General features: G+C 31.9%; 1 protein-coding gene across 3 annotated transcripts; it reads left to right on the top strand.

Moving 5' to 3' along the window:
- The first annotated feature begins 722 nt into the window (after window positions 1–722).
- On the top strand, window positions 723–12,085 carry LOC141460409 (uncharacterized). 3 transcript variants are annotated; one of them, XM_074140376.1, is made up of 6 exons: window positions 723–892; window positions 2,546–2,683; window positions 4,336–4,389; window positions 4,468–4,530; window positions 4,976–8,453; window positions 9,377–12,085. In XM_074140376.1, exons 2-6 carry the CDS (start codon window positions 2,676–2,678, stop codon window positions 9,476–9,478), a joined length of 3,705 nt encoding a protein of 1,234 aa, XP_073996477.1. In that variant the 5' UTR covers window positions 723–892; window positions 2,546–2,675; the 3' UTR covers window positions 9,479–12,085. The 3 variants fall into 3 exon arrangements, with proteins under 3 accessions (XP_073996477.1, XP_073996476.1, XP_073996479.1); XM_074140375.1 differs by lacking the exons at window positions 723–892; window positions 2,546–2,683 and adding an exon at window positions 3,027–3,188; XM_074140378.1 differs by lacking the exons at window positions 723–892; window positions 2,546–2,683 and adding an exon at window positions 4,037–4,236.
- Window positions 12,086–13,489: the final 1,404 nt, after the last annotated feature.

The raw sequence follows: 13,489 nt of genomic DNA, 5'->3' as shown, positions 1-13,489 counted from the left end.
TCTTCAGCACATTGATTGGCTGTTCATTAGCATTAAAGAAGTTATATTATCTCTATTTTTTTTTTCTAATCTTTTATTGTAATTTACCACTGCAACAGTTGTTGCAACAAGCAAATATGGTATAAGAAAAAAGAAATAGAAGAGATCATGAGTGGAGGAAGGCACCCAGTGGTGCCACTCCAGTAACGTGCTTTGCTCTCACGATAAGAGAAGATCACGAGGGCCATCTTCTCTTCAATCTCCTTAGAGGATTACCTGGTAATGTGGAAGGAAGATAGGTGTTCTATGAGAGGGTTAGGATGAGCTGCTGTAGAGGAATGAAATTTGAGGGAAACGAGTGTTAGCAAGAACCTGTAATGAAAGGGATTTTGAGGTCATTATGGATGGGTGAGGTTAGACACATAGAACGGAGCGTTAAGAAGTTTTCGAAGTATTTTTGGACTGTAAAGTCTGGAGGCGTAGTGAGTTGGAACGCTTAGTCGATCCCCATACTTCGGTGCCTTATTCTAAATAGAGTCGATCTCTATTTAATTTTAAAAAATGCCTATTCGAATTTTGTCGTTTAAAAGATACATGTGGATTCTAAAAAAATCTACCGTTTGTTCATGTACAGTTCTAGGTATCGAATTGTATCAGTGCAAGGAACTATAATCTGTTTTTTTTAGGAAATTAAAAAAAAACAGATGGCTTCGAGTAAAGGTTATGTTTTGTCTTAGAGTAAAGGTTATGTTCTGATATCTCATTCTTCTGGGCAATTTAAATGATGTTGTAAGATGGAAGCTGATTTGACTGGGTATGAATGATTGCTATTGGTCTTCTGCAAATGTAAAGATTGTGGTCTGAGAGTGAATGGAAGAAGAATATTTTATGAACAAAAGAAGACTTCTCTAAGGTACGCCATTCTCCATAGTTTCCTACTCTTTTGTATAAATTTGATTATATTGATTTTATTTTAAACTGTACAACTCCTCGCCAACTGCTTTACCCACACAGTTAATTCTCATGATGTGACGTTGCTGTTTATTGGTTGCTTTAATAGGTAAACAAATCTTCTACGGTTATGGTAGCCACTTATGGATTTGCACCTTAGCCAGTCAATGAACTACAGTCACTCCCACTTCTAATCTCAAAGCTTGGGGGTCAACATAATGGACTAATAATTTCCCCAGGGTAATTGAACCCCCCGATTAGACGAAAGCGCTGACCTATAGGTTATGCTGAGACTATAAGTGGACATGCAACATTTATATTTAAGTTTGTTGGCCTTAGATGTGTCTCCAATTTTAATATTGCCATTTTAAATAATAAAGTTAAGTATGATTTTACATTCATGGAGAGGTAGATTCTGCAGAAACTTTTGATTTAGTAAATGAAAATAAGATTAACCTGATTATAAAATATATTAGAGTGAAACTATTTGACTACAGAAATGCACTTGAATTGTTTAAGACGGTGATACTTTTCTGAACAGAAATATTAAGAAATTCTCATTGCAGTTTTTTAAGAATATCAAAACAATTGAAGAGTGTACAGACACAATATTGAAGATTCAAATTGATCCATGACTCTAACCTCTTTACACTGTGCACATTCCTCATTACTCAAACCTCCAACATTGTTTCACGAAGAATTGTTTCCTAGAATATAATTTTAATGATGCCTTCATTATGAGTTATTATAGAATAACCCTTGAAAGGGTTTAAACATATTCATCATCCCTTTTGTCAATTACTGTTTTTTTCATAGTCGACAGTACTTTTGTTCGTATTAGTTAGATAACTAAATTAAAAAATGATGATGAATTTTTCAGGTCATATTTCACGTTAAGTTGAAAAAAAATAAGTAAATTATTTAAATTAATTTGTATTAACATTTTCTACTTTTTTACTTATTTGGTTTTGAACGAATAAAAACATTTAAAACCTATTTAAATAATGAATAAATATCAAGCTGTAGACTAATAACGTGAATTTTTCAAATTAAATGCCTGAGGAAGATACTCAGAAAAAAGAAAAATGCTAAATTGCAAATTAAACTTCACTAGTTGTTGAGAATTCCGGTAGGTTGCAGCACTATCCAAGCTCTCCAGCCCCTCGACCCCATTACTTGCTAAATTACAAATTAAACTTCACTAGTTAGTTGTTGAAAATTCCTATAGGTTGCAGCACCAATCAAGCTCTCCAGTCCCTCTGCAACATATTAACTGATTTAATACTCGAATGTTTTTTTTTTTCAACTGAATCCAATACTTTGACAAAAATAGAATAAATTTTCTTTGAGCTTTCCTAGGAAGCATTTACAAGCCCCTGGTATGGATCTTATTCTAGAACATATGTATTATGTATTACATATTCTGTAAACATTTATATTGTCCTCATAAAACACGACTTTAAAAATTATTTTTTTGTTCTTTTTCTTATTATTATTATTATTTTATATGCAGTATCAGCATTTTTCAAGCTTTGTTAATTTCGATTTTAATTGACACTAACTTCTAACTATTGTAAATAATTTGATTCTATACAAATTTTATTTCGTCCCAAAGGGAACCGTAAGAAAAGACTGGATAGTTGGTTCAAGCTTAGTCAGAGGAAAGGTCCACTTCTTCCTTCAGCGCCTTTAATTTCCAATCACGCTCAAAGTTTGATGGGAAAGCGGTATTCCCTTTCACCCTAATGATCAGGTAGTATCCATTTCATTGAAACTAACTTAATTTACCTATACAGGAATTGCATCTTAAGAATACTGCATAGGGTAATCATATTCATTAATCTTTAGCAGACATTAAATTATATCAACTCTTGTTTCCTGCCATTACTTTCGTTCCCAGTTAATGTGCAGAAGAGTATGTAAACCATGAGCTAGTTATGTATTTGCTGGTTTATATTAGTTTTACACTGATTGGGTGAAAGACGCCAGCAAAACGTTTAATATTTCAGTTTAAACAAATCCTAAATCAAGCGAGGTAGTTATTCTAAAAAATTTAAGTGTAAAAAATGATCACATGTTATCTTTCATGTGTTAAATTTAAAAACTATGTGAAACCTACAAGCTCCCTTATTATTATATTCTTAGATAATGTTCAAAAATAATGTTCTCAATTTAAGTGTAGTACGTTTTTATTATGTTTTAATTTTATTAATACTATTCTGTCAATTTCATTGTAATTTTGGCGAAAAATTAATTAAGTAAGTAAGCCAAAACTTTATTTAAAAATTATATAAAAGTTATTCATTTTTCTCTTCTAAAGGGGTTTGAAAATATTCTTACTGCTGCAACAATTTTAAGATGATGTTATTTTTAAAATGGATCAGTTGAACCCAAGCTGCCAAACTAATATTTCTTCCTAGAAAGTTAAAGAAAGATATCTTGTTATTTGTCTAGTGTATTTGAGAAAGTCAAGTTCAATCAACAAGTGGCAGTTGATGAAAAATAATTTTATAGCTTTGACTTGATCAACACGTTGAAATCATAAACATAAAGTTGCAAAAATAATTAGTCTATGCAAGTATTTAAAATTAATGCAACAATACAAAAAAGAAAAAGAAAGTGTAGTTTCTATTCTTATCAGCTTAAACTCTGTCGCGAGAATTTATTTTAAGATTCCACGGTGGCAATTCGCAAAGCTAGCAAGTATTGTGACACTGCCGTCAATCGCCAATCTAGGTCTCGGATTCAATTTAATATTTTGGTCGAACCTATTAATGTTAACTGCACGCTTCTGTAAAATATTCTACTGTACAATTTGCTGTAAGCTGTCAATAATACCAAAAAAAAAAAAGCTGTGCGTCTAAACTGTGATTGTAAAATGAAACGTGTGGAATTTGAATAATAATAGTTTTTAGACAGTATTTACCTAAATTCAAATTGGATCTCTTTAGTTTCTTTATTAAAAAATTTAGTAAAATTAGATCTCTTTATCTAACTAATTGTTTAGCAAATTGCTATTTGCTTTGATTAAAGCTTTGATTCTATAAGTAACCATTAAAATGTTATCTCCTTCTTAGAAGAGTAATATGTTATTCAGGTTTCAATTGCTGGAAGGTTTCAATCCCAACTGTTTCATGAATATTGTTTGTCGAATGTTAGCAGTATAATGTAATGTCTCGCATTCACTATTAGCCAAACTAATTTATCTATTTATTTACTTTCTGGAAACTGACCGAATTCAAACAGTTGGCTGTTTAGGTTTCTGCATAGAAAAGGAGACGCGAGCAATGTTTAAGATACAATTAGGTTATAATATTTTCTAGTGATTGTTGCCGATTTTAGACATAAATTTGGATTCTTGCTTATACTACATTACTAATGTGTGGTTACCACTGATTGTTGTAGTGATCTTCAGTACCCAGAAATTGCCAATTTGGTTTCATGGAAAGGGGATATCATGTAAGTAAATGTTTTATTATAAATTTATTTTTTGGTAAGTGTTCAGCTAATAATTAACATATTTGTGTATTTTTGCAGGAGTAATGCTTCTGATAGTGTTTTGTTAGAAAATGAATTGCCAGAAATTAATGAAGATAACGAGTAAGTTTGATTTATTCAGTTAAGTTTTTTGCTTTTAGGTAAATTCTTGTGAAATATCATAAATAAAACGAGTGATGTGTTATTAGAATGAAATTATTTTTTTAAAAATGAAACTAAACACTTCGTCAAAACGGTTAACCTTTACAATAGCCCACGGAGGTGTGGCCTATTTATTTTAAGTACATGCGAGGTAGAGTAATAATTTTATAAAATTATTTATTATTAAAATAATAAACTAATATAGATGTTCTTTTGATGACTGAGCAAACTGAGTGTTTGCTTAAGAAATTATGTTCTTGTTCTTTTATTTGCCTTTGGGTAATGCTCAGTATTATTAACATTAATATTATTTTGTAGGCAGCTTGTTGAAAGTGAAACAGCTTGGCTGAAGCAATCTCATTGATTTTTTTGTATAATCCATTCCGTTTTGTTTTTTGTTTTCCAGAGGGCCAAGAGTAAACGAATTTTCTCAAAATGGATTCAATCAAGATATAGTATCTGGCCAGCTACTTGATGATTATGAAGCAACAAATGATGGTGAAAAAGTAAAGGAAGAGGAAAACGTAAAAACTAAATTATTGTGGCCTACAACAGATAGTTCTCAAACGCTTACTAATAAGGCAATACAAGGTGTTGGCCCATTGAAATTCGCTCTTGAAGAAAATGATAATGGAGCTAATAATAATCAACCCTATGAGAGCGCTCAAATTTCTTCTGCACCAGTAACACCCAAACATGGTAAATTATCATCTTGGAGAAATAATTATTACAGTAATAAAATGTCGGCACTTGAAAATGAGTACAAAGAAAGCGAAGAGAAAAGAATAAATGATAAACATCATTTTTCTAATTTTGGTACTAGTAGGAATCAAGAGTCCAACATTAACAGCGGCCACGAACAAAATTCATGGATAAGTAGAGAGAGCGAATACTTCGATATTAATAATAATAATAATGCGAATTGGTTGGGAAAAAAACAGTCTCCACAAAGAAGTCTACTGGTGAAGCAACGAAAACCAGATGCTGCTACTTCTACTTTTGCTAGATATCGAACAAAAATAAATCCAAAGGAAATCAGCATTGGTAGCATAAAAAATAAACAGTATTTGAAATATTTTAATTACGATTTAAACAATTCACCTGTGATGAAATCAGATAACGATATGAAATTACAAAGACAACAGAATGAAGAAATAAGGAACGCTCAAAGATATTTTAATGGGAATAGTATACAAAATTATCATCTAAGAAATCATTTAGTCAACTGGCCACCAAATACCAACATCAAACAACCATCTTTAGAACGAAAAGATAATGCAAATACTGACATCAGAAGTAATACTGATAATAAGGATATTTCTGACTCAAGCGTTATAGATGAATCTCAAAGAGCAAGAGCAAACAGCAGGGCATTAGATATACAAGAAGCTAACAATGAAGATATTGTAAAAGAGGCGTTAGAATTGACGCATGAAGATAAAATTGAAGATCCCCCAACACAGAGAGCACCGTCAAATTTAGAAAAATATAATACTATGCAAAAATTAATAACTTTAGACACTTCTCGTAAACAAAGCCCTGAAAATCAATTTGACATTGAAAGTCAAACTAAATTTTTACACCCCAGAGAAAAATATTATGGTAATAAATTTAATAGATACCCATCAACATACCAAGCACCTTATGAAATCCAAAATAGAATAAATGCACCTAATTATGAAAGACAGCTGAATAATGTAGAAGTTAATACAAACAATAATCCTCATCCGCCAAATTTAGATGGAAGACCTCCAGATTATCAGTGGACAGATTTTGGTAATAATGAAAATCACAGAAAATTAGAAACAAATAGGTTTTCTTATGAAAATTACGATCAACGAAACAAGAAGTTTCAGGAACAGGATGTGAATTCAGAAAATCTTGAACAAGGTATTTCCCAACAGGAAAATTATGATTTATCGCAACAGTATGGACAAGAGCAGCCAAATGATTTTCCTGTAGCAAATGTAGACAAGTGTAATGGAAATGCAGTGAAGAGTTGCCAGAGGAAGCAATGGCAAGCTAAAAATGCAACTAAGGAAGAGTCTATATTCGATATATCAAACATATATGTGGATAAGCATGTTATTCCTCACAAAAAACCCAGACAAGGAAGAAGTCATCCTGTTAGGAGTAATCAAGGAAGAAGCAATAATTTTTTGAATGATCAAGGAAAAAGTAATGTTGCTGCGAATAAAGAAGGACGAAGTAATATCTTGGCGAGTAATCTGGGAAGAAGTATTGTTCCTGTAAGTAATAAAAAAAAAAGTAATGTCCTTTTAAATTGTCAAAGAAGAAACAATGTTGCTGCGAATAGTAAAGAAAAAAGTAACGTCGCCGCGAAAAATATTCCAGGAAGAAAGAGAGTAATGGTGCAAGAAAATCGGGTGCTAGTTCCGTCGATAGTAAAAACTAAAGAAAATTTTAAGTCAGCTAGCGGAGGATTGAAATTAGCGGCTACTGGCAGAATCCCGACTGTGCAATGCTATGCAGCGACAGTATTCTCAGTGCCAACACCTATGGCCATGCTACCTGCAAATGCGGTACAATCGAACCAAGAGCATTATTCAAGGCCGGCCAATGTTACAACACCTCCTCCCTTGAACCCACAATGTTTAGTTAGTGTTGGCACAATAAACAGTAATTTAAAAGTAAACGATGTTGATAAATTCCATAAAGCTGTACCATCTTACATAAACAATTCAAATAAATTGAATGTAATTGCTGACGAAAAAGCAGAATTGCTACCCACTACAATTAATACACTAGAAGCAACAACCACTGAATTTAAGAACATGTTAATGGCTGAAGCGATTTCCGTTATAAATAGTAATGTAGATGGTAAAGACTCAACAGCAAATGATGGTCAATCAATTAGGGCAGATCCAACAAAACATTTGTATAATTCAAACTCAATGAATAATGTTTTAGACACATCAAATCAGTACGATTACAATTCATCTGCCTTGCATAATACAAACAGTACTAGTTATAATCAAAACATTGATAATTTTGAAAGCAATGACACGCTAAATGCTCAAGAAGAAAAAGTATCTGAACAGCAAATTTCTCCCATGGATTCACAGCTTGAAACTAAATCTTTGGTATTAAAAAATGGACCAAGTTATAATGCCCCAGATCAGAACGCTACAGTTTCTGGAACTCTTTCGCAAATGATCGTTTCTTCTAATCAAAGTGCCGGTGAAACACCCAGTAAATCCGATCAGAAAATCCAATCGGATTCAAAAAGTGTCGATAAAAAGAAATTAGAAGTTAGTAAAGCAAAATCTAATAACAATAATCTATCTGCTAACATCAGCAGTGCAGACATCAGTGCGACAACAGGAGTTAGTATTTCCAATGAGAACAACGACGAACGAATACAAGATCTGATACCATCCAGCCAATGGACTGATATGTATTATGATGACAGAAATCGAAGGGGAATTGAATGTGGCTGTTTTCCGGCAAACGAAGAATGTGATAAAACTGTTTATAGTGATGAATCTGATCAGAGTAATTTTTACTCATTGATGAACAAACATAATCCTAAAGCCATGATGATTAGAGCGTATAACAACTGGGTTGCGGAACGTGAAAATAGGGCACTTAGTAAAACAAATAAAACGAGAATCCAAGATAAAGTTGTTAAACAAATACATGAGGAAGATCAAGAAGAAGAAGAGGAAAATGCAAACATCGGTGAAGATATGCATTCTTATGGTGAAGGAGAGCTAAGGCCAATGAGATTTGACGATCCAGAATTAGCGTTCATCAGGCATCATGACTCGTCTCCTTCAAGAAATGCACAGGTTGTTGACGTTGAATCAGGATATGATGAAGATGAACAGTCCGAAGGAGTTCCTCTCATCACTCATGCTCCCGTAAGCATTTCTAATTTATCTCAATTTTTTAGAGCAAATTTAGAACAAAGATTCGAGAAACAGAAATAATAGTGTGTATTAATTTCATGGCAGTGACGATTCATGCAATTTGTGAAGCCAAAATTAATACTTACTTTTTATTTACAAACAAAGATGTATCGTTTCTATTTATAAGGATAACAATATTGCATAATATCGAATGTCAGCTTCAATTTATCATAGTATTTGCCTGATTACCTACATTCTTTTTAACCATAAAAACCCACCATTAACTATGTGCGAATATTTTACTGTAAAGTAAAGTAATCGCCTATTTTACCTTTTTTTATATATAAAAAAAAAATACTTTATTTTAACCTACTTCAATTAGCTGTACTAACTGATCTAAATTTGATTCCTCTAAACGAGGAAAAAAAATATATTGTAGACATGAAAACGACCAGCTTAATGGGTCTTCGGCACTTAATAAATACAACCAAAAAACTAATGTAGCGTATAAAATTATTTCAATGAGATCTGTTGCTAAAATTTCAAAAAGGACAATATATTTTACGCTTTTAATATCTTTTTCATAAATATTACATCATGGCAATATTCTTCAAAGACGAATGTTGAAGTACTTAGAAAATCTCAGTAATAGTAAAAGAAATCAGTTTATGAAGACGGAGAAGAAAATTAAGAACAAATTTAAATAAAGTACATAAGCTTTTTCGAATGTTTCTATCTACAATTTAGAGCTAAAAAAATATGAATGAAAAGTGGATACTTGCTATTTTTTTGTCTTAGAATCAACCCTTACTCTCAACTTTTTGATCAGAAAATATAGAACTGACTGAAATTACTCTATATTCTTATATTACGACTTCTTCTTTTTTCAAAATGTAAACATATATTTTTTCTTTTTTTTTTCTTTTTGTTGGCAGGTGAAATACGGTAAATTGCGTAACCTAACAAATGGAGCTTTTGGAGGATTAGCTAAGCAAAAATCCTGGTTAAATAGAGTTAATAAGGATAATTCTAAGTAATTCAAATAATCTTCTGAAGTACATTGGCATTAAATTGCCCAAATCATAAGAGGTTATCTGGTCCAGGTAATATGAAAACAAAAAAGTCACTTGACCTTTTTATTCCTTGCACTTTGAAATAAATACAGGAAACAAAGAATAATTCTGGATGTAAAGCAATTCTTTCATCAAATGAAAGAAATAAGTTCAAATATTTCTGGAAAATTAAAAGAAAGGAAAGAAATATGAAAAAGAAACCTTAAACACTATCCCAGAATTAAGAGCAATTTTATTATAAAATAAATGAATAGTACGCATTGTTTTAAATATTTTTTTTCCAAGTAGAAAAAGTAGAGTTTTCAGTAACATTTGCTCTGAATGAAATGGATGTTGACCTTGGATTTCTCTAACCAGGTTCGTTGGGTTTAGATCTTAAAAACTTAACTTTCTCTTTGTCCAAAACGTTTTGGCAATGCTTTCATTAGTGGGAAGCATGAAACCTTCTGTTTTGTTTCATCCTCCAATTGCTGATAATTCTGTACCCTATAATTAATGGATAGGTGGTAGGTCGTTGTAGTTAATTTTTTATATTAAGTTAGTCTTTCTTTTCGGTTCTGGTCTTCGGTTTTTGGGTATATTGATACTTTGTTATTGTTCTTTTTTCTTTTATTGTGAATTTAATGATGTGTCACTAAATGATTTGTTTATGATTTCCAAAAGCCCTTTTTTTTAAGTGTAAGGATTAAGTATGTATATATTTTCTATTTGATTGGGCCTAGTGTGATGAGTTGCGTTGCTTTGTGTAACACTGTCACTTTTCATGCAGGACTTATCATTAATTTAATATACAAGATTAACTGCACTGGGTAAGCATTTTTATAGGTCATAGTCCACAGGATTTAAAGAAAAAGAATGAAACTAATCAAGTGAGACATAAATGTCAGGAAGGTGAATACAGGCTAAGCATTCCTCGCCATTCCTCGGTCGTTGTACAGTTGAACATTCAACTGTATGTTCAAAGAATAATTACAAAAAATAAAATAAATTATTAGAGATAAAATAGAAAGAGAAGGGACTAGCCCAGTGGTTAGCGCCCTGGATTCCCAAGCGGAAATTTAGGGTACGCAGTCAACTGCCGGAGATTTTCTTTTAATAGAATCTCCTTACAGTTCACAGACTTGTGATGTACAGGATTGTCTTTAACGAGAGAACACTGCCTGTAGGGCAGCAGAAGTGGGCTGCAAAATGTTCCGGGCGTCATTGTTATCGTGCTTTAAATTAAAAAAAAAAAAAAAAATGAAATTCACATTCAAATTATTGCTGTCACTAATTTGCTAAAAAGTAAATGTATAACCACATATATGATCATATGTCAATCAAGAAGGCAACTTGTAAGCCGCAATTTCTCTCAATCATTGTAGCCTGAACAAGGTATAACCTCCCTCTCAAGTAGCACATCTGTTCAGACACCTCTCTTATCATCGAACAACTCATATATCAAATAACTATAATTTACACTAATAGGAGAATTGGCGGGTATCTAGAGAACAATATAAAGATTTTAGGGCAATATTGTTTGAAAATCTTTAGTATTTCACGTTATACGAGAACAACCCTGAAGTTGGCCTAGTAGTTGAGTCATAAGCCTAGGCAAAAATAGATAAAAAAAGATTGAAGTTAGGAATAATTTCTCTTTCTTTTAGCTTAAATCTTTTAGTTTTCATAAAATAAAATCAAAAGCAAGTTAAAATTATTCATTAAACTCATTATTCTTGTGGTTGATGTTACACCTTTTAATGCCTAAACGAGTTGACCAATTTTAACGAACGATGCGATATTCGATCCTAAATTTTAATTTAAATGCATCTTTAGTGGAGCCTCGACGCCGGTACATGCATTAGGAAAGGAGTTAACTCCACATTGTGAAGCCCCTCTAAAATTATAATATTATTAATAATAACTGAAAGAAAGGGATGAGAAAACCATCAATAATTAGAAATAATTATAAATGTTGACCTGGTTGATGAAATTTGGCAGAATAAAGAGGATAGATACAGTTTCTTTTGTAACGTTCGATACTTATACTTGTTTTTTAAAATGAAAGTTTTAAAAAGTAGATATTTGAGATGTGCATTTAAATTAAAGGAATTAATTAATTTTTTATATTGATTTTTTTATTAGCTTCTATACTTTTGACACTCGTCCATGTTCACTGTGCTTTTCTAAGATCATCTTCAAGACGGATTTTGAGTTATTCTCCAAACGTTCTGCTTGCTGAAAACTTTGCAGTGTGCTATGTTCTATTGCAAGGCCTCATTCTTTTTCATTGTCCTTCTAGCTCTATAAATCATCAAGCATTTTTTTATTGTCACAGTTCAAAACTTTAAATTATGAAAGCATCTTACTTTAGTGACTTGTTCTATTCACATTATTGCACTATAACACATAGTTTTATTGCCATTTCAACCACGAAGCTCATACAGGTGTTACAAACAGGATATTACACGGTTTACAGAGAACTATTTTTTTGTTTGCGAATGAGGATTAAGAAAGAACCGGAACCCACTTCCTGTATGTAACACAATTAGTGCTGCATCTCATTACCCTTTGTTCGAAATATTATTAGTTGATAGGCAGATCCGGTCCAGATTTAGTCAGCGGAAATGAGTCACTGCGTAGTACATAAAGTTTCAATGGTATTGAATAAATCATTCTAATAACATCGGATATTTAATCACAAGAATAATATTTTTTTAAAATTAAATAGTTTTTCAGAGAAACGTGTTTTTAAGATTTGGCTCATTACAGAGTCTCAGAGAGATCAATTCTACGTTATATTAACTGGTTCTTTTTTCCCCCTCTCAGGTAAGTTAGGATGTGAGAAGTATTTTTCATTGTTCAGCTGGCCGACACTTTGGTTACAAACAAAACTATTCACAGCCGGACAGTTTTAATCGCTACTGTAGCATAGGTTTTTTAAAATACAATGTATCACTGGAAACTGGAGTCGAATCCACTCACACTGAGCTAATTTACAGTTTTTATAATTTTATGTCCAGTGCTGATCCACACTGTCTCACTCATTATCTTAGTTTCTGTTTCGTTTTTGGCATGTAGGGGAGTGAAATATTACCAAATAATTAATTTTATTATTAATAATATATTCTCATAGTATTTTATTACTTTCAAAGTAGTATTTTTCTTCAGCCTTCAGGTTAGTCATTTTTATGATTGTAAAAAAATAATATTTCCAAAGTTTCCTGCTTGCAGGGTAAGGATTTCGGTGTTCTTTTAATAATTTAATTAAGTTAATTTATTTTTGCTTTCCCAAAGAAGAACCAGAGAAATGTCTAGCATTTTTGGTTTCGTACTTTTCAACCTATGGAAATTAAAAGGTAGAGAGTTCTGAAACAGTTTTATATCCAGTTTTTTTATAAATGTTATTTATAAAATCTATGAAAAATAATATAAGATTTCTTCAATGAAGTAAACCCTTATCAAAACACATTTACATATTGGCTAATTTGTGTTTGTGTTTTAAAAATCAATTGAGAAAAAGCCATTAGTAGTAGATTTAACTTAAAATGGAAAAAATAATGCTTTAATCGGACTTCAATGGGCCACAGTACCACTGCTTGCCAACAGATAGCAGGTAGATTCTGTTATTTAACATCTGAGAAAGATTAAAAGGCTTTAATATAAAAATAAGTGCTGAAATTTCATTAGGAATATAATCTGTATTATAATTACATTTTTAGATTGGAAAACTTTAAGTTTTTCATTTATTTTCTGACGAGATGGAGAGTTCAACCTCCCTGAGTCCGCTCATGATAATTTATAACATGAAAGTTGGTCAAGTACAAAAAAACTATCCGCTGTTTCCATTTTTAGAATTCGCTTTCAATCCATTTCTAGAAAGGCCGTATCGTCCTAAGACTTCCACGACCGTAATGGAAGGAAAGAATGGTTGTTTTAGGCCTGGAACGTACCGTGGCCAAAATTTTAAATTCATTCACACATACGTTTAGGGTT

The sequence above is a fragment of the Rhodnius prolixus genome, unplaced genomic scaffold (genome assembly GCF_049639745.1).
Source record: "Rhodnius prolixus isolate KJV_2025 unplaced genomic scaffold, Rpr scaffold_6, whole genome shotgun sequence".
NCBI lineage: Eukaryota > Metazoa > Arthropoda > Insecta > Hemiptera > Reduviidae > Rhodnius > Rhodnius prolixus.
This window is presented reverse-complemented; position numbering and strand designations above follow the sequence as displayed.

What these genes read in the sequence shown, in the direction of transcription:
- LOC141460409 (XM_074140375.1), top strand. Translation starts at nt 3,079, where the DNA reads ATGTTCAAAAATAATGTTCTCAATTTAAGTGTAGTACGTTTTTATTAT. An exon ending in TTTGGCGAAAAATTAATTAA is followed by an intron (nt 3,189 to 4,335) that starts GTAAGTAAGCCA and finishes TGATTGTTGTAG; the next exon opens with TGATCTTCAGTACCCAGAAA. An exon ending in CTCTCATCACTCATGCTCCC is followed by an intron (nt 8,454 to 9,376) that starts GTAAGCATTTCT and finishes TTTTGTTGGCAG; the next exon opens with GTGAAATACGGTAAATTGCG.